Genomic DNA, 21,106 nt, shown 5'->3' with positions numbered 1-21,106 from the left:
ATTCCAACCAAACTACTTATTCAAAACATCGACATCCTCCTCCCTACCATCACTACCATAGTGAACGAATCACTCTTCTGGCGTTGTCCCCACGGAATTCAAAACCGCTTTAGTAAAGCCACTGCTGAAGAAAGCTTCTCTCAATTCCAACGAGTTGAAAAACTATAGACCCGTCTCAAACCTTCCTTTTCTATCGAAAATTCTCGAAAAACTTGTTCTCCGACAGCTTGCCTCACATCTCTCATCCCACAACCTTCTTAGTGCCCACCAGTCAGCCTATCGACCACGGCACAGCACGGAAACGGCTCTTCTTCGTATTTTGAATGACCTTCTGACCGCTCTAGACCAGGACAAAACATCCGTCCTCTTGCTTTTAGATCTGTCTGCGGCTTTTGATACGATAGACCATGACATTCTCTTATATCGTCTAGAGCACTACTTTGGCATTAGCGAGATGGCTCTCTCTTGGATTCAAAATTATCTCTCAGACAGGAAACAGTTTGTTCTGATCGATGGCCAACAATCTGCTGAAACCTCTCTTGTGTTTGGTGTTCCCCAAGGTTCTGTGTTAGGCCCGGTGCTGTTCATTATGTACACAGCACCGCTGACAACTCTCATAGAGAATCATTGTGTGCTACACGAAATCTTCGCAGATGATACGCAGATCAATCATTCCGCATCACATGACAACTACCCAGATTTGGTTCTGTCGCTACAGGAGTGTGTGAGAGATGTCGGGGCATGGATGGAAGAGAACAAACTCAAACTAAATGACGACAAAACTGAAGCCATGCGTTTTTCATACTCCACCCCTACCCATGCTAAGTCTATTTCAGAACTCCCACAGGCCATCTCTTTGAACAATATTGACATCAAGTTCTCGGATACATCCCGTGATCTCGGAGTCTTTTTTGACAAAGATCTTAGCATGAAACAGCATGTAGTCCAAACATGTAAAGCAGCGCGAATGGAGATCCGGCGTATAGGTTCCATTCGACAGTACCTTACCGAAGACGCAACCAAAAGACTAGTCTGTTCCGGCATACTCTCTAGATTAGACTACTGTAATTCACTGCTTGCTGAATGTCCCAAATCTGTCACCAAGCCCCTGCAACTAGTCCAGAACGCTGCCGCTAGACTCGTGTTTCGAACACCTATGAAACAAAGCGTCACGCCTCTACTCAAACAGCTACATTGGCTTCCAGTCGAACAAAGAATTAAATACAAGATCTGCTGCATATTCTATCAAATTGCCGCGGGCACGGCTCCACAGTACCTGTCCGATCTCGTGCAGAAAAACAATCCTGAAAGGGTTGTCCGCTCTGCCTCCCAACATAAATTTGTCAAAGCTCCTAAGTATCAGAGGGACGATCATGGTGGCCGCTGTCTTTCAGTCGCAGCTGATCATATCTGGAACAAACTCCCTTTGTCTCTACGTCTCAGTCCATCTCTGCCTTCTTTCAAAGCAAATCTCAAGACTCACCTCTTCAGAGAAGCATTCTATGATGATGTAGTTGTCGCGACCCTGTGAATGTGCACTTTCGGATGAACAATGTTTACTGTGTGTGTGTGTGTGTGTGTGTGGACATGTGTGTGTGTGTGTGTGTGTGTGTGTGTGTGTGTGTGTATGTGTGTGTGTGTGTGTGTGTGTGTGTGTGTGTGTGCGCACATTATAATTGTTGTGTATACTGGGAGTTCGTTCCTGTAAGAGCCTCTGGATTTTTGTAACATTTATGTTTTGTTTTTTGGTTTTTGTTGTAAAGTGTTTATGATTGTGTTCTATTCCGTCAATGGCGTCATTCTGGTAATGATGTTGTTATTGCTTTTGTAAAGCGCTTTGTGTGTTCAAAAGCGCCATAGAAATCACCATTATTATTATTATTATTATTTTACTAAAAGGCCTGAATAAAAGCTCACCTGTACTGAACAAACCTTGAATAGAGTTTTGTTGGCACGTGCTGAGCGGCTATGTGATGTTGCCCTTTTCCGTGTTTGTGAACAAGCAATCCTTTTTTGTTTTGTCATGATGCGTGCAAGCCATGTTTCAACAATCAGGCGTGTTTGAGTGTACATATTTGGTAATGTTGCCGATATCTTTTTATACTAATGTTTTTGAACCTGTGAGAGCAGTGTTGCTTGACTGTCCAGGTATCAGATTTGAAGGGTTTTCGGTTTTGAGTCTCATTTGCATATTAACCCGATGACGAGGGCAACGGCCGCCGTCTCATCAGTACGTTTCTGGGTCTTGAAAGAAGAAGTAACTTTTTGTTAGTGTGTTAGGAAGCCCGTTGTCTAGAGGTGTCATTTTCAAGGATTTTCGCCATGTGAAATAATAGGATTTGTGTGCTACGTTTCGAGGAACAGTTCTCGCATGATGGCGCAAAGGTGAATATTGTTCTTGTTTAGTTAAGACTTGTCATCTGGTAATGTTCCTTTCTTTGTTTGTTCGGTCAACAAAGCTTCAGTGTGCGTAGTTGTTTGGCAGGTGTTGTACCTTTCTTCTTTGAAGGTTAACAGTTTGGGAAGGTACCATTTATGTTTTGGTGGTAATTGTAGTTGTGTGCAAATACGGGACGCGTGGATCAGATGGGACTGTTATTGTCGCGGTTATATTTTTCTTTGAAGAACAAATTGGGAGATTATGGCGCTTTGGGAATGAAGGGTTGTTAGCCATTTTGTATGTTGTTATCAAGTATGCTCAGATTATTTCTGAGTGGTTTCAGGTGCATGTTAGTTGAGTTTGGGTCTACATTGTGGTTGATGTATTATGTCGCAGGGTTTGATTGATCATGTGTGTCAATTGATACTGTGTGATTGTAAGTGTTGATATCATAAGGCCAAAAAAAAAAAAAAAGTCTGTTTACGGTAACCCGACCGACCCTATTTTTTTCGCGCGACCCTAGAATTTTTTTGGGCATTTGGGGGAGAAAAATTTTTTAAACAAAATAACGTAAAAATATGGTTTTTTGGAAAGAAAAAAAAAAATCCCGACCTACCGACCCTATTTTTTGGGCCTATGTTACCGTAAACAGACCTATTTTTTGTGTGTGCCTAAACCATGTGATTCATGTATGTTTGTGTGTGATTACAGCAATTTACCGAACACGTAATCACAAGATTGATGGTGGCTGGGAAGTTTTAGTTAGAATAAATAACCAGTAAATTTTCTTGTGTTTTTTCGCGTAAACTTTTTGTCCTGGCTGCAAGCGAGTCTGTGTCGTGGGTTTTTCCTTCCTGAAACTGCACATGCAATCACATTCTCATCAAATCAGTTTTGCTCTACTGTAACACAGACTGATGCATAGCTCAAGATCAAATTATCCTTATAAGTATTTGTTTGAAATGGGTTTGTTTTATTTAAAAAAGTTATTCAAAAATTTACATTTGCAACTAACCATATTTCTATTATAAGCTATAACTATAAGGATTGGAAGACCTGTTTGTGTGGAAAGGAAAGGAGAGGGTCACATCTCCCAACCACCCTGACTCCCCCACCGACATACTACTACCACCTACTAGTACTATACTTACCTACAACCAAGTACAAGAAAGCACTTCTTGAGCCTTTTTAGTACCAGTAGCAACAAAACCACACCTGTTGAAATCTGCATGAATCTATGAGTCTAATGAGAAAGCCAAACCATAATTATGATAATAATTACTGCGCTCAAATTGAAGTAAAACTAGCAAATTTAATTTTTAACCATATTCTAAATAGATTCTTGTTATGTTTCAATGAATTTAATCTTCATAGCATTATTATTTATTATTAACTGCAACACCCCCCCCCCCTCCCCCCCTCTCTTTACAAAAAAAAAAGCAACAACAACAAAAATAACTATAAAGTCATTCTCACCCTCATTGTCGGACTCTGACTGAACATCTCCCCATTGGTTGGCAATGTCATGCAGTTGTTCTAGCTGTTCTAGGAAGTAGCCCTCCTCCTGCAGCAGATTTTCTGCTGCCAGGGGTAGAGGGGTCAAATCCAGGAAGTAATTGTCCCAGCATGCTGTCACCCAATCTGGAACACGTACAAGAGCGATAGTCTGTGTCACTGTATGAACTATAAAATAAATGGATCCTCTCACTCTTATTTAAAAACTGAACTCTGTGTGGGTCATGATCAGTCACTGAATCAGCGTTCCCAGCCCAACTCACAACCAGCATTTTAGTTTTTACCATGAATCATTGAATGTTCTTCTTCTTCCGTTTAGCAACCACGGTCATAAATGATCATTATTGTTGTATGGTGGGGCGAAGAGAGGTCAGTTAAAAATAATAAAATTAAAATAAAAATAAAGGGAAGGGAAGGGATGTTTGTTACTGTGACTCACTGACTGTGAGCATGATGACCCCCCCAGTTTTAATACATGTTTACTGTAAGCCATTTAAACTGTAAGGACTAAGGTAGGCATTCAAAAACTCAAGGCCAATGCAGGCGTAATCATCCAAATCATTGTTTTGTTGTTTATGTTTGGTCTATGAGTATGACTGCAACTTTGCAAGCCACAATCATTTTGTAAGATTAGATTGACCCTCACATTTTCAATGTGCGCCCTAACATCATGAACCTGCATACAGTTAAGTCATTTGGGAAGTGGTCTGATCTCTTTTACGTGTTAACGCGTTCTTTCACCTTCTTCGAGCAGCTGTAGTTGCAGAGCACCAACTACGTCCAAAGTTTTCTCCACAAGCTCCGCCATCTTCAAAGTTTGCCGCCTGTGTAGAATGGCCTTCAGGCAAGTACTTCCGCTAGCAAGGTGAAAGGGTGCTTGCACAAGGCCTCGTATTGTTAGATTTGATTGGCTGAAAGTGTCACACCCCTACAATGGGATTGGCGAGGTAGTTGACACAAGACAACATGGAACCGATGAGGACAGTCGGGATGAAGGCTGCTACGATTATTCGAACAGGTGGGAGAGATTTCTTGCATTTAAAGGAAGACATCACGGAATGGTATACAGCAAACACTGGTCCAGAGATTCTGACTGTCGTATTCAGCAGAAACAGATCGACGTGATTCAAAGTAAATCCAAAAGCATCCGGCAAAGATTGGGTCACAGCTTTGACCTGTCGAACTTTCATCATCAACTAGTTTTTCCAATTTGTTCAAGTTTTATATTGATCAGTAAATGTATGATACGCACGGTCGCAAGTCTGCTAGTGTCACAGCTTGTTACACTCCCAGTCCTACAGGAGTAATAGCAACGAGGAAACCCGGCTAATCTTTGAAGTGACATATTGGATCCACTATTGACTATATAGGCTAGACGATAGATCACTGGGAGAAAACAGGATTTAAATTGCAAAGAAGACTGTGCACATGTGTGACACCTGTACCAAAGGAATTTGTTCGAAATGACACTTTTTTGACAGGACGCTGTGTGAACAGGTTGTATAGACACTTTTCCCAGTGTGTTAATTATATAGTTAATTGTGCCTGTTATTATGTAATACTGTTTGTGTGTATGATCCGGATCAGGAGAGAGGGGAATTTTCTGTCTGTTCTCAAATGAGAGACATACACTCCAATGACATTGCTATACTAGCTATGACAACGTATCAGGCCTGGGAATGATACGCCTTTCGTCGTAAATACGACGAAGTCCTTTTCTAATTGTGTAAGAAAAGAGCCTCCGTGTGCCCTTAAAAATGCTTAAAACGCAACATTTTCCCGTCAGTACGCCCAAACCACTTTTACTCATTCCCAGGCCTGACGTATGCAACACTTTTTTTTTTAAATCACTGCATGAATAACTGTTGGCAATATATAAAGAGAATAATATAAATAAAGAGAATAATAAAAAAAAAATATATATTTTTTTTTTACCAAAACGAGGCGTTATTACAATCTTGCATTTTATGTAACAAATGTTTTGTGGAACAGGTGTCATTCTGAACAAGCGTCATTAGAAACCAATGTTTCTTGGAATTCATTTTTAAGAATGAATTCTGATTTTTGCATGGTTATTTTCCATATTTGCTCTAGCATTGTACTATCATGAGTATTACACAGAACAACACTAAGTGTAACGTACCTTATTTTTCTCGGTAGGGGTGCGAAATGTGCAGCCCCAGTTGGCCGCATGGCGCAGAAGGTCGTCATCTCTGTCATCCACCAAGAACATTCTGGACGGAGAGCTGAGCAGCATAAAGGGGGCAGGAACATGGAAGTCGGAGCGTGTCATTGTCACCGCTCAAGGGCCCACCATTCAAGTTCAGGGGCAAACTGCGAACATTCTGAACTTCTGCGCCAACAATTATTTGGGCCTTTCAGTATGTCGCTGATTTGTTTTTCTGTGTTAATTTTTTTTTGCTCAGTTTTGTTGATCTGAGTAGCCTTTTTTGTTGTTGAGAGGAACAATTAGGCAGTCCATTCCTACCTGCCATCCCGTACACAGACCTCCCAAGCCATTCGATTTTTACATGGTAGGGGAAAAAGAAATATGAAAAAACTTCCTGGACTACTTTTTTTTATGAGCACATCTCGAAGCTGATTCAGTATTTTGACACACTCGGTTTTTTTTAACTCTTGTGGTGTGTCACGTGACGCATAGTCTTGAACATGAACATGTTACTAATGCCATTTTGAATCTTGTAAGATGTGACGAGATGAGTGAAAGTGATCGGTAGAAAGTGCAAAAACTTATTTTTCACTTTGTGTGTTGTGCAGAATCACCCAGCTGTGGTGGAAGCCGGCAAAAAAGCGCTGGACACGCATGGCGCTGGCCTCAGCTCGGTCAGGTTTATCTGCGGCACTCAGGTGTGTTGTCCTCTCTCGTTATTTCTCTCAGTCTTTTTGTCTCTGTCCTCCTGCCTGCCTGTTTGTGTACATTTGAACTCACTTCATTTTCACACAGTTGTAGTGATATTTTTTTGACAGGGAACCAATTTTCAAATTGTTTACTTATATTGTCTACTGATTGAGGGTTGGAGTTTGAATGAAGCAGATTTGTCTGCATTGGCAATTTTATGTAAGCATAAAAAAAAGGAAAGATACTTTTCTTTGAAGTTCCCAGAACTTTGCCGATACAAACTGGGATATTCACAACAGTATTTGAAGTTTAACAGAATGATTAATTTCGTTGGACTGATATATATCCCCCTCCCCCCTCTGAAAAGATTAGGTTGTTACATTAGTGACACAAAGATGTTTTTTGTTTGTTTTTTGCCTCACAGGATATCCACAAGGAGCTGGAGGAGAAGATCTCCAGGTTCCACGACCGGGAGGACACCATCCTCTACATCAGTTGCTTCGACGCCAACGCCGGGCTGTTCGAGGTCATGCTGACTCCTGATGATGCCGTCATTTCCGACGAGCTGAACCACGCCTCCATCATTGACGGCATTCGTCTCTGTAAAGCTCAGCGACTGAGATACAAGCATAAAGACATGGCGGGTAAGATGATGATGATGATGATGATGATGATGATGATGATGATGATGATGATGATGATGATGATGATGATGATGATGATGATGATGATGATAATGATAGTATTGGCCTCTGTAAAGCTCAGCGACTGAGACACAAGCACAGACATGGCCGGTAAAATAATAATGGTGTTGATGATGATGATGATGATGATGATGATGATGATGATAGTATTGGCCTCTGTAAAGTTCAGCGACTGAGATACAAGCACAAAGACATGGTTGGTAAGATGATGATGATGATGATGATGATGACCATGACCATTGTTCTCTCATGCAGATTAAGGAACAGAGGAGATAGAAAAATATGGATGGGAGCTAACTTACTTACTTACTTACTGCCCATTATGCCGGTTGGCATGTAGGGCAGCAACAAGATGGGAGATAACAAGGGTTTCTAGTTTTACGCTTCTAAAAGATTGCCACTGTTTTCTGTAAATTTGCATGTCACTTTTTCAAAAATGCTGTATTGTTTCTGAGAGAAATGGGAATAATTTGAAGGGGATGGAAGAAGGATGCAGTGAACTAGTTAGGCCTGGTAGCTCTTTTTGGAAGAGCACTGAACTTGTGATCCTTGGGTCACGGGTTCAAACCCGGGCCGGGACAGACACAGGTCAACTTTAGGCCAAAAAAAAGAGGTCTGTTTACGGTAACCCGACCGACCCTAGTTTTTAGGCCCGACCCTAATCTTTTTTTTGGATCGTCTGAAAAACAAAACAAAACCCGCATCCAAAATAGAGCTGTTTGCGCTCAAACAGCAGACGACAGAAGGGAGGTAAGCTCAAAGTACTGTTTATAGTTATGTTGGGCAAAAACAGGGATTGATGAGAAGAAATGAACTGTGAAACATCATAGAGAGGGGAGAAAAAAAAAAAAAAATGGGAAAAAAAAAAAGCCAACCTACCGACCCTATTTTTTCACCCTATGTTACCGTAAACAGACCTTTTTTTTTTTTGCCTTATGTGTAGACTCAGAGACAGTATCCATGTTCCACCCCCGTGTCACCACTGTGGCATGTGAAAGACCTCCATCATTCTGCCAGTGCAGGTGGCTGATGACACCAAACATGCTCATTACAGTTACCGGGTAGCACCATTTGGTTTCTCTAGCCTCCGGGAGGAAGTGACCCCAATTTCCCCATGATGGGACAATAAAGTAATGAAAATGAACTAATTAGAAGATAATTTGATTATTCTTCTCTGCAGACCTGGAGGCACGCCTGAAGGACAGTCAGGGTTGTCGACAGCGGCTGATCGCGACTGACGGAGTGTTCAGTATGGATGGAAACGTTGCTCCTCTCAAGTAAGAACCCCACCGCAGAGTCTTGTCAAACTCTGTCAGTGATCAGGGGTGTTCATTAGATATATTTTCTAAAGCAGACTTGCTGAAGTGGCCGTTATAGTTTCAGCAATTTTTGGAAGTTAAAGGCATTCCTAGGCATCAACTTTCCATCAAAGTCGAAAAGTTCAGGCACTCTTTCAAAATGATGGCAAAGTTTTGTGCTTTGAAGTAAGTTTTGGAAGAAGTTGAGGTGTGTCCTTGACGGCAAACAACAAACAACATCCCTGAGTTATGCGTTCAAACATTTATTTATGCATGGATGTCGCATTCTTTCTCTGACACATCCCAATTGGAAACATTTCTTTTTTATTTCAACACATGATTTTCACAACATGCTATTGTATTTTTCAGAGATATTTGCAGTTTGGCTGACAAGTACAATGCCCTTGTCTTCATTGATGAGTGCCATGCCACAGGATTTTTTGGTAAAACTGGAAGGTGAGTTCTGTCCCTCTTTCTGCATGGTTGCTGCCACTTGTACATGCTTATTTAATCGATTAATGTTTTTGTTTTTGTTTTTTTAGTGAGTGGTTAACTTTATTCATTCAGTGGTTTCCCTTTTACATGAAAAATCTTAGACCAGGTTTGATTTTTTTGTGTAATTGCAAGTAATTGGTAACTGTTTTGTTTTTCCAATTTGAATGGACCTACAATTGGAGATCATTTTTCTAGTATAGTTTATGTTCTTCTTAGATAAAAGAAGATAAGGTTAATATTAAATAAAAATTATTCACCACTTTACTTTGACTTGAACTGTTTTTCAGAGGCACAGAGGAATATTTTGGTCTTGATGGTAAAGTTGATGTCATCAACTCCACACTGGGCAAGGCACTCGGCGGTGCTGCTGGTAGGTTTTTCAAGGGAGAGAGAGAAAGAAGGAGAGAAATAGTGTGTGTATGTTTGTGTGTGTGTGTGCGTGTGCGAGTGGGTGTGCGTGAGTGTGCGAGTGAGTGTGTGTGCTTGTGTGTGTGTGCGTGCATATGTGTGTGTGCATATGTGTGTGCGTGAGTGAGTGTGTGTGTGTGTGTGTATGTGTGTGTGTGCTGGGATTTTGTGTGGCATCAGTAGCAGTCGGAAAAATGCCAAAACTTCTTTCACATTGAAAAAAACTGTGCAGTCATGTAGCCAAACTTTTTTCATTAATTGGAAAAGTTGATGCCTTTTTTGCAAATTAGACAACAACAAAATCCTGTAATATCCCGGGAATGGTTGTTTGTGTTTTGCGCTTACATCTGAGCCTGAAATCATAATATTAGGGTGACAAAATTGTTAGTTTTTAGAAGTCGATGATAATTACGTGTCCCATAATCTGTGCGAGTGTCATAAGTTGAGCAAGGGAAGATATCCAGGGTGAAGTGAACAAGAAAGTGCCCATCAGGGTGGGAGCCAAGTGCTTAGTCGGATTTGTTGAAATATCAAACAAATTGGAATTTCAAACAATCCCAACAGCACTTGGTTTCCCACCAAACTGGGCACTTTTTTTCCCGTTTACATCACCCCAAGTCTTGTTCAAATTTGTGGAAATTCAAACCAAATAGATCCTGCTAAAATGTTATGAGATGTTTTAAACAGATCACCATTTTTTGTCTGTCCTACATGAAGGTGGCTACACGACTGGCCCCAAGCAGCTGATTGACCTCCTGCGACAGAGGTCAAGGCCGTACCTGTTCTCCAATACACTGCCACCTCCAGTGGTCGCTTGTGCTAGCAAGGTGAGCGTGGAAGGTAGAAAGGATAACAAAGGAAGGAAAATCAAATTCTTTTGATCGGTTTTGCATTCTTTTTCTTGTTGTGTGCAACACCTTTCTGAATCTCTTGATAGAAAGATTGGGGAAATAACTCTGTTGGGTTTTTTTGGGCTGTGCTTTCCCTTGTTTTCGTTGCTTTCCCTTGTTTTCGTTGCTTTTCCATAAAAACGCTGAGGCATGCTTCATGTGACATTGTTAGCTTGCCTCAGTGTTTCTATGACAACAATGGAAGGCAACTCTTTCACACCCCATTAAAACTTCACAGAGTTATTTCCCAACATCGGCTATTCTGCCTGAACTCTACCAGTATGACTGTTTAAGTTGTGAAGTAGCTGAAATATGGATATGTTCTTCTTTTGCTTCTTTCATTATCAAACTAAACTCAGAATGTAATGGGTAGCTATTGATTTTATGACAGATAGCTAGAGTTATCATGTGAACAGGATATGAGAGTAAACGATACTTTAAAAGCACAGAAGAATAATTTGTGATGTACAACTTTTCTGTATTGTCGAACCCATTGAAAGCCTGGGTCATGTGACAGTGTCTTGAAACATTTTGTTGTTCTGAGGATGGGTGTCTCTAATATCCGATTTGGACACTGTCATTGAAAGTAGCTGTCTGTTGTTTGTTTTTGGTCAGTTGTTGTGTATATGTGTGTGCGTGTGTGTGTATGTGTGTGCGTGCCTGCTTGTGTGTGTGCGTGCGTGAGTGTGTGCGTGTGTGTCCATGTGTACGCGTGCGTGCTCATGCGTCTGTGTGTGCGTGCGTGCTCATGCGTCTGTGTGTGCGTGCGTGCTCATGCGTCTGTGTGCGTGCGTGCTCATGCGTCTGTGTGCGTGCGTGCTCATGCGTCTGTGTGTGCGTGCGTGCTCATGCATCTGTGTGTGCGTGCGTGTGTGTCCATGTGTGCGCGTGCGTGCTCATGTGTCTGTGTGTGCGTGCGTGCTCATGCATCTGTGTGTGCGTGCGTGCTCATGCGTCTGTGTGTGTGTGCGTGCTCATGCGTCTGTGTGTGCGTGAGTGTGCGTGCGTGCATGCGTGTGTCTGTGTGTGCAAATAAGTGACAGAGTGACTGTTTTGTTTTCCAGGCATTTGACCTGGTGATGGAGAACCCCGACTTGCCGCAGAGGGTGGTGTCCAACACTGTGCGATTCCGCTCACACATGACTGATGCTGGCTTCACAGTGGGCGTAAGTCTTTTTCAACTAACAAACTAAACTTTTTCACCTCACAGAATTTCTGAGGTCAGATGTACTTACATTTCTGGGGTTTTGTTGTTGTTGTAGACATGTTTATTACATTTTGTTTTTGGTGTCTGTTTAACTAGATTGTCTCCCTTGAAATGACAGGCTTTTGACTGCTGACCGGCAACTTCTAGCTCCTTCTCTGGCTTGTTTGTCTGCCAGTGTGTTTCTATCTCTTCCTACAGGAAAACACAGCAGTCATGACACATATAAGATTAGTAACTGATTGCAACTAGTTATTAGTAATGCACATACACTCACGTCAAGACTTAAGTTTTTACATGATCTGTGATTTTGATTCGTGCAATGCATTTCATAGGTCTCATTTTTATCGTTCTTTTGTTTTTATTGTTAACATTACTTCATTGTCAGTTTATAACCAGCTCAAGAAGCGAAGTAAAACAATATCTGTTGAGTTTTGTTTGGCAAACTGTTAGTGCATACTGACAGACTAACAAGACATGGACAGAGTGACCACACTGTCAACTGAATCTTTGGTGAGCACTGGACAGAAATGGAAATCATTTTATTATTTATGTGTGTATTTTTTTTCCAAGGGAGACCGAGAACACCCTATCTGTCCTGTGATGCTGGGTGATGCGCGTCTGGCCAGTCAGTTTGCCGATAAAATGCTCGGTATGCTCACTCTTGTTTTGTTCATTTAAGTTATTTTATTTCTGCTTGTAAGATGTGAAATTCAAAGCAAATTGCAGTATCTTTTTCAAAGACTGAGTGTTCTTTATTTTTCTCTGTCTTAGTTTCATTTTCATAGATAGGTTGATTGATTGATTGATTGATTGATTGATTGATTGATTATTTTCTGGTTGATAATCTCTGGCAGAAGCACCAAATGCAGCCATTCCATGAGTTTCCTGGTGTTCTGCGTCATATTTAAACAATCCAGCATAACTCTTAAAATTGTTGCTGTGATGTTAAGCTTATGATGATAGTTACTTTATTTTCCAGAGCAAGGACTAATTTCAAAAAATGTGTTCATAAAAGAAAAACATGTACCATAACACATACAATTGTTGCCGTCTACCATAGCACATACAATTGTTGCCGTCTACCATAACACATACAATTGTTGTCGTGTACCATAACACATACAATTGTTGCCGTGTACCATAACACATACAATTGTTGCCGTGTACCATAACACATACAATTGTTGCCGTGTACCATAACACATACAATTGTTGCCGTGTACCAAAATTGATCAGTAAAAACTTCATTTATATTTATTCATTTATACTTATTTTCCAGAACAAGGGATTTACGTGATCGGATTCAGCTTCCCCGTGGTTCCGAAAGGCAAGGCTCGTATCCGCGTGCAGATCTCTGCCGCACATTCTAAAAAAGAAATTGACAGAGCGACTGACGCTTTCATCAAAATCGGCAAAGAGCTCCATGTCATTGAATAAAGTAACCGCTAAATGAAAGAAGGAACATTTACATCTGAAACATAGCATGCCTGCAAAGTTTCATGCGTGCCTTGATTTGGTTGTCGGCACAAATTTCCTTCTGTCTGTACACCCTTAAGAGAATTCATAAATTTGAACAAAGTTGCAGTGAAAATGTACAAAAAGCACTCCTGTTTGTTGAGATTCTTCTTTTTCTCTCATATATTGTTGACAAGCTTTGTTTTCTTCTTCCAACCATGGAGACAAAATGACCCTTCTTGCACAGAGATATGCAAATTGCACTAGTACAGTGAACTGTAAGCTGATGAATATCATTGAGTGTAGAGGCAGGGAATGTTTTATGCTCTGAAAGCTTAATAGAGTGATGTTTGTTATCGTTAGTGATCATGCTGCAGGTGTGGATAGTAATTGTATACACCTGAACTGTCTTTGTTATTTATGCATATCTGTGTATACATATTGTTGTTTTTGTTCCTGCATCACTGTCATCACATTCGTGTTGCGATGATGACTTGAACAAACATTTTAAGCAATATCAGAATCTGCCAGGAGAGATTGAAGCTTCTAATGATAATGATGTTCTGCATTTATATTATTTCTCCTTTTCTTGCTGTCTTTACTTTGGTGCCATGAAAAATTGACTCCTGTATTTGAATAACAATCTGGTTTTAAGATTTACAAATCTTAAAAAAAGCGCCAAGCGGTATTGTGTTCCATGTAATGTCTACTATTGCAATGAGCTTGTAACGATGAATCAAATACTGCATGGATTTAAGTGTTATCTGATTGAAAACGGAAACAACTGTTTTACATTTCTTGTGTTTTATTTCAATTCTTTTCTATTTAAAAGAATTTTCCTTTTGTCGTTATATAATGACATTCTAAAATGTTAACGGACATAATTTGTTTGAATGCAAGTCCTTCCCGACTTCAAGACATCTTGTCTTTCGTTGTTGCTATATTTGGTTGTGGTGACATTCCAAAATGAGGGCCCCAAAGGGGGGGTATCATCACGATCACGGGAAGTGAAATTTTAGCTTTCACGATCACAGTTACCTTGATTTTTGATTTCACGATCACAAACACCTTGACGAATAGAGGATCATAGAGTGATACAGCTGTGAAAAATGTACGTTGAAAATAAAATGCTTTGCAATAATGCCCATCACGATCACGAAAACAAATGACGATCACGATCACGAGACTTGATTTTTGTGTCATCACGGATCACGGGCAAAGTCCCATCACGATCACAGAAATGGAAATTTCGGCAATCACGGTCACAGAAAGGTCAAAAAACGCCAATCACGATCACGATTTTAAACCCTTTGGGGCCCTCCAAAATGTATTTATTATTATTATCTCATTTTGACCAATTTGTTTTTACAAAAAAAAGATCTGTTATGGTTTTTTTAGGTTTGAGTTTCTGTTGTTGAGACACATGCGATGAAGCGGTGTTTATGTTTACTCAAAATAAAGCTCAACATATTCAAAATGTTACCATTGCAGCAATAATTCCTATTTACCATGCAAGCCATCCCAACGTGTCATGTTATGAGAAATGAAAATGCAGGGTACCTATTTATATTCATTTACTTTTTTGGAGGCCTTGATCTCACATAATTTCCAGATAAAAAATGATGATGTCTGTCTCTTTTATGAGTTTTAACTGTATACTTTACTTTTGATGTGTATTTTGTTGATGTTGATACTTCTTAAGTTGTAAACTTTTTGTAATTGGTAACACTGTGAGTTGGAAAGTGAATGTGTAAGTACATGCATATAATGGCAAGGGATGCGTGTGTACTTGTGTATTATGCGTTATTATGAATTGTCACATTTGTATAAAACGTTCATTGAGAAACGAACTGTAATATGTAACAAGCAAACAGCACTGGGAAACAGATGAAAGATAAAATGAATCTCTGAAAAAGTTGTTTGATGGTTAAGTATAGGTCTTGAATGTATGTTTTCACAGAAGTTGAAAAAGTCACATAATGAACACGCTGAATGTTAACTAGCTTGCCTTTCCTGTAGTTCATTGGCCTAAATAATTATTAATAAAGAAGAGGTGAAACAAAGCGGTTGTTGTTTTTATTCATCAATGTTTTTCCAAGTCTACTTGAAGTGTGTGTCTGTGTGTGCTCTCTCATTTTATCCATCATTATCACTTTAAACACTAGCTTTAGATTGCTCTAGAATCACATTTTTCCTTGACTACCTGCTAGCAAATGCCTTTGATTTCTTTCTCTCGTTAAGAAATAAACTTTTTAACTAACTGAAAAGTTTCTTTTTCTTATAAATCTCTCACAGTAGTATAGTAAATGTGTGTGAAATGATCATGCTAGACTCTATTTAACTTCTTTTTCATCTTTAAATTAAGTTAAAAAGAATGACACAAGCTGTGATAAAAGGCTGACGTACCTTTGCCACCGACCAGGCTCTTGATTGAAACAATTTAAGCAGACATGCATTGCATGTTTGATCTAAACATGCTATTTTCTTCATCAAATTAAACTTGAGGGAAGCCAGCTCTCTGAATGTGATAGTGGCGTTTTAATTTTTATTGCTTGGCATTATATCAAAATGGCATAAACAAATAATTAAGGGATTTTACTGTGCTCAAGTGCTGGTGAGAATACAGATATACTCTGATATCTCATTTTGAATCATAGTCATAGATAAAGCAGACAGTGTATGGAAGTGGGAGACACCCTGCATTGCAGTAATGCAAAAGTAAGGTTTTCATTGTTTGATTTTTTGATCGTTCAGTCACAGTTTGTCTTAGTCTCATTTTCTTTGCTGCTGCCCCCCTCCCCCCTCCCCCCTCCCCCCTCACACACAGTTGCTGATGTTGCTTTTGCGATGTGCCAAGCCAGAGACAATTCATAATAACACAGACAGAACGCATTTTTGTTTGGTCAGTCCCCAGTCGAGCTTTCAAAACGAAAATAGATTAGTTGTCTTGGCTAGCCCAGTACCACAGTCACACTCTTCGCACCACTGTCTCGTGTAAATAGACCCAAACTAATACCCGCAATTTCCTTTTCCGGCTATCCCACAATTCTCTCTCTTTCTCGTCGAACATTCAGCATGGCACCCGTAAGTAAATTTCTGTCCGACCTAAAACATCGAACTGTGTTAGTTTACACAGTTTGGCCATGAAAATACTAATGCGGTTTGGTTAAGTACTTTAAAATGGACCTAAGCAGCACGAAAGTGTAAGGCTAATTTGAACCGTGGAGCTGGTTTTCGTAGAGAAAGATCTCAGCATGCGCCAGTTCGGCCCATGCGTTTCACCGTACCACGTGTTTCACTTTCAGTAGTGCGGTGTACCGCCCTGCTGATGTTCGGCACTTAAATGAACAACATTTGGTCGAATGGACACTTTAAAAACATACGATCGAATGTACACTTGAAAGACGTATGATTGAATGAACTCTTAACTTTCTCAAATGAACACTGTCTGTGAAAGTTGAACTTGTACTTCCATAACTGTAACATTAACACTATCTTTGTAAACTAATAATGACGTAATTTGAACTACAGACTACACAGTCCGCATGTTATGGGTCGTTTATCCCTATTTGGATGGCATGGGTTGTGTACGGCCTATTCTCTGCAAAGAGGCGGTAAAGAGTTTATCCCTATTTGGGTGGTATGGGTTGTGTACAACCCATACTTTTTACGTTGAATCCTTGTTTAGAAAATATGGGTCGTATACGACCCACATAATCCGGACTGTGTAGTCCAAAGCGTGATACGGTGAAGGTTAATGTGTATCTGTGATGTTTCAGGTCAAGATAGGCAAGCGCCCAGGCAAGCAGGGAGGCAAGGGTAAGAAGAAAAAGACCACCCTGCGCTTCCAGATCGACTGCACCCACCCCGTGGAAGATGGCATCATGGATGTTTCCAACTTTGTAAGTTTTTTAAAGCATGACCTACAAATACAATATGCAGCAGTTTAGGTATTATTGATAAGAGAGCTTACTTCTATCAAATTTTTATTGGGGTCGCTTGATTCAATTTTCTTAACATGGAGCATGTAAAGGAAGACCGTTACACTGTCAAATTTTTATTTTTTATTTTACAGACCTGGGAACCCATACGATTTCACCGTATTTTGTACGCATGATTGTCGAGAATACGATCAGTACGGTCAGTGGACAAAAAATACGACGAGAAAAATTCCTAGACAACTTTTCTTCACACGCCCATCCCGAAGCCGATCCAGTATTTTGTCACATGATAACAGTTTTTGTCAGTAAACATTGAAAAAAACATTTGTTTTAAATGTATAGGTAAACTTAATCAACGGTGTGACGGACGCGCATGAGGCATGTTTTAATCATGGATGTTCACACGCTGTGTGGAGTACGCAAATTTTTCTGAAAATACACCAAGTTTGTTTGAGAATACTCGAAGTGCAAAACAGGGGTTCCCAGGTCTGATTTTATATTTTGTTTAGCTCTTTAGTTAGTCTCACTAGTAAAAAAAGAAGAAAGAAAGAGTTCTATTGCAAGTTCACATTTGGCTCGCCAACAGATATCCACATGACTAAGTCAGTGCTGAAATATGTAATCAGGACATCTGAGTACATCAACATGTGCTGGGTAAAACGGAGGCTGTTGAACATATTCAAGAACTTGGCGGTTTCAGAGAGAATGGTTTACTTTTTTTTGTTTTTTAACAGTAGTAGCCGCGAAAGACTACAGTAATTCAATAATGCAGGCCTGGTATCTCGCTCTGGCTTTCAAAATAATAAAATATACTTTTGAAAAAGTGTCAGAAGTTTTGGGGTGTATTTGCATAAATGTAACTTTATTAAGATTTAAGATGTCTATTTGAAGTGTTTGATGAGAAATAACCTACACCTTCGTGGACTAGGGTTACCTTCCCTAGTCGGATTAGGGTTACCTTCCCTAATCGGGCGTGTGCGTACGCCATGTGTGTGTCGACAGGAGAAGTATCTCCAGGAGCGCATCAAGGTCGACGGCAAGACAGGCAACTTCGGTAACAACGTCTCCCTCGAGCGACAGAAGAACAAGATTGTCCTCACCTCAGAAATCCCCTTCTCCAAGAGGTACGTGTACTGTCTTTATCAGCCTGCAGCTTTCTGTGTATTTTGTAACCTAAAAGAGTATTGATGAGAAGATATTAAGACCTTATTTGCACAATCATAGCAAGAGCAAGCAGCCAATCTGAACAGTATTTCACGGACTTATGGTTCTAACCCTGAAAGTAGTCCAAGTTTTGACTTTTTTATTCTCAAGGCGAAGATCCTTCTGTTAGCCTAAAAAGTGATTTTCAGCCGCTGGCATTAACAGCAAACTCTAAAACTTTTTGCTGTTTTTAAGGAAAGTAATGCTTTGGTCTGTCAGACATGGGGTTTGTTAAAGGGAGACAATTCATTAATAACCTCGGAACATGATTTGCGTGAGTACAACTACAAAACATGCCCTTATTGTTCTTCAGGAATTCTTTAAATTAATTTTTTTGGTAATGAAAACGCTGTAGGTCGTAGTTTTCGTTAACTGACAGCATAGGTTTCAACATAACTAATGAGGCAATGTTAGAATACAGCATGCAAGATGTAATGATGAGACCGACCACTGATCAATTCCTGTGTTTCATGTGTTTAGGTACCTGAAGTACTTGACGAAGAAGTACCTGAAAAAGAACAACCTGCGCGACTGGCTGCGCGTGGTGGCGAGCTCCAAGGAAGCCTTCGAACTGCGCTACTTCCAGATCAACCAGGACGAGGAGGAGGAGGAAGGAGACGAGTGATCTCCCTTTATGTACCCTACGCTGTTGGGTTGGTTTTGTGGAGAAAAATAAAACCAGTGTGACAGTTGCCCTTTTTTGTCTGTTGTGTGTGTGTGGTGAGTGATGTCACTGATCTGTCTTTGTGTGTCGCTCTTTGCTGTTGGTTTTCTGTTGTCAATAATTGATCTAATTTGTGTGTGTGGTGAGTGATCTGTCTTTGTGTGTCGCTCTTTGCTGTTGGTTTTCTGTTGTCAATAATTAATCTAATTTGTGTGTGTGTGAGGAGTGGAGTCTCTTAGTGTATTCTACACTGCCTTGTTTTTGTGTATGTCCACCACTGTTTTTTATGCACCAACACTTGTCACATGCACACACGCCTGCCTATCTTGACTGGCCATAGATCTCTTTTGGAGAAGAAATATAAAAAAAAAAACTAGCTTACAACAGCTAAGGGAGCACACAGAAAATTCAACTAAAAGGGAAATTCACAACTGACACGAGCGTAGAAAATAAGCACTATTCATAAACCAAAAGATTTGAGTGTCTCGGTACATCTTCCGGGAGAGCTGCTGTGGATACTGGCGGTCATTTCGCATGTAAAGAACCCAATGTTTGCATCCGGTGGAAACCCTACAAATAAAAACTCTAAAGAATATAACTTGAATTAAAAAGCACGTTTAAAAAACAAAATTCTGTAGTTAAATAAATTACCAAAGCTGTATATATATGGCTTTGGGTGCTGTAGGTGGGTAAATGCGCAGAGAGGAGTCTGAGGTGCATACATGGAGGGAGCCAGTAATCGGCAGTACATTGTGAAATTGCCTAAATCAAATACCACGCGCATGTGAATGCGCACACACACACAAAATACTGACGAGCATGTAACCAACCAGCCAGACGCAAACAGAAATTCCCAAATCCCTTTTTGTTTTGTGTATTTCCAAAGCACGTTTACACACACACGCAGGCAGCATGGACAGATTATCGATGGAATTTACACACGAGGTTACAAACTTGAACCAAACTGTTTTGATATACATTTTCAAAATACAATTGAAAAACAACAAAAGATAACTACAGGAATTGTTTTTAAAGATATAAGCAAGGTTTGAAGTGGTAAGAAAGTTTCAGAGTGAAACTTGAAAAAAAGACACAACAGATAATTATCTGGATCGTAACTTTGAGGGTTACGATTTGTAAAAGTCATGCCGGTCTGGTTGAACTAAAATAGAGACTCTTATTTGCTGATACTCACAAAGTTACAAGACGACACCCGAGTTAAATGCTACATTTGGATGAGTTTTAGAATTTCGCTCTTTCTCTTGGGAACCTGCCCTCGAGACCACCTCTCCATAAGACCACCTGCCCAGTCAGACCACCCATAAAGATCCCCGACGGTTTTTACGACTCTATAAATCACGTGTCTAAAGAGATCACCTGTCTAAAGAGACCACTTTTGCTCAGTCCCTAGGGTGGTCTCTTTTGACAGGTTCGACTGTACATATAACTTGACGCTGGTTGTCTTGGCGTGCACCCGATCCGCCCCAACCTTCTTCTCCACTACTCAACTGGCGTTCACTGGGTCTTCTTCCACACAAAGATGTCGCTGGTCTTGTGTGGCCAGTGGATTCGGACAACTGTTGATGAATATCTAGACCTCTTTTTTTAATCCTCCATTATGACCTACCAAAACATCATCATCCTGGTTGCTTCCTGCTCATATTGGGATATAATGATATGTGCGATGAATTCATCTTGCAAATTGACACTGGTGCCAGCTTGAAAGTGTTGAACAAAGGTTAATAACAATCCCACCCTGCGTAGTAAGCTGAGAGTCAGGCTGTTTGTTGGTTTCCTTCATGGGCTGAAACTCCCACGACTTTTTACTACGTGTTTTACCGTTTTCACTGACCGGGCCCCGCCATTTAGGCAGCCATACGCCGCCGCTTTCGGGGGAAGCATGCTGGATATGTTCGTGTTTCTATAACCCACCGAACTCTGACATGGATTACAGGATCTTTTCCGTGCGCACTTGGTATTGTGCTTGCGTGTACAAACGAAGAGGGATAAGGCACTGGCAGGTCCACACCGTCATTAGTTGACCTGGGAGATCGGAAAATTGAATCTCCACCGGCCTACCAACCAA

At 40.4% G+C, this 21,106-nt stretch overlaps 3 protein-coding genes across 3 annotated transcripts in view; 2 read left to right on the top strand and 1 right to left on the bottom strand.

Moving 5' to 3' along the window:
* Window positions 1-4,711, bottom strand: part of LOC138970564 (condensin-2 complex subunit D3-L-like) — a 52,934-nt gene extending 48,223 nt beyond the window's left edge. The window contains exons 1-2 of the mRNA XM_070343030.1: window positions 4,637-4,711; window positions 3,857-4,021 (exon numbers count right to left, since the gene is read on the bottom strand). Of these exons, the coding sequence (XP_070199131.1) occupies window positions 3,857-4,021; window positions 4,637-4,703 (232 nt within the window). The 5' untranslated portion in view covers window positions 4,704-4,711. The remainder of the gene's footprint in view (window positions 1-3,856; window positions 4,022-4,636) is intronic.
* A 98-nt stretch (window positions 4,712-4,809) lies between these two features.
* LOC138970560 (2-amino-3-ketobutyrate coenzyme A ligase, mitochondrial-like) lies at window positions 4,810-15,275 on the top strand. The gene is made up of 11 exons (XM_070343025.1): window positions 4,810-4,913; window positions 6,056-6,276; window positions 6,674-6,763; window positions 7,180-7,399; window positions 8,640-8,736; window positions 9,127-9,213; window positions 9,540-9,622; window positions 10,378-10,487; window positions 11,615-11,716; window positions 12,328-12,406; window positions 13,037-15,275. The coding sequence occupies exons 1-11, from the start codon at window positions 4,862-4,864 to the stop codon at window positions 13,192-13,194; spliced, it is 1,299 nt and encodes a 432-aa protein (XP_070199126.1). The 5' UTR covers window positions 4,810-4,861; the 3' UTR covers window positions 13,195-15,275.
* A 976-nt stretch (window positions 15,276-16,251) lies between these two features.
* Window positions 16,252-19,048, top strand: LOC138970559 (large ribosomal subunit protein eL22-like). Its single transcript, XM_070343024.1, has 4 exons — window positions 16,252-16,296; window positions 16,992-17,114; window positions 18,156-18,277; window positions 18,837-19,048. The coding sequence occupies exons 1-4, from the start codon at window positions 16,288-16,290 to the stop codon at window positions 18,979-18,981; spliced, it is 399 nt and encodes a 132-aa protein (XP_070199125.1). The 5' UTR covers window positions 16,252-16,287; the 3' UTR covers window positions 18,982-19,048.
* Window positions 19,049-21,106: the final 2,058 nt, after the last annotated feature.

Source organism: Littorina saxatilis, linkage group LG7, assembly GCF_037325665.1.
Source record: "Littorina saxatilis isolate snail1 linkage group LG7, US_GU_Lsax_2.0, whole genome shotgun sequence".
Lineage (NCBI taxonomy): Eukaryota > Metazoa > Mollusca > Gastropoda > Littorinimorpha > Littorinidae > Littorina > Littorina saxatilis.
This window is presented reverse-complemented; position numbering and strand designations above follow the sequence as displayed.

Coding starts and splice junctions, on each gene's coding strand:
- LOC138970559 (XM_070343024.1), top strand. Junction 17,115..18,155: donor TCATGGATGTTTCCAACTTT/GTAAGTTTTTTA, acceptor GTGTGTCGACAG/GAGAAGTATCTCCAGGAGCG. Junction 18,278..18,836: donor GAAATCCCCTTCTCCAAGAG/GTACGTGTACTG, acceptor TCATGTGTTTAG/GTACCTGAAGTACTTGACGA.
- LOC138970560 (XM_070343025.1), top strand. CDS start 4,862: ATGGAACCGATGAGGACAGTCGGGATGAAGGCTGCTACGATTATTCGA. Junction 9,623..10,377: donor GGCACTCGGCGGTGCTGCTG/GTAGGTTTTTCA, acceptor TCCTACATGAAG/GTGGCTACACGACTGGCCCC. Junction 11,717..12,327: donor ATGCTGGCTTCACAGTGGGC/GTAAGTCTTTTT, acceptor TTTTTTTCCAAG/GGAGACCGAGAACACCCTAT.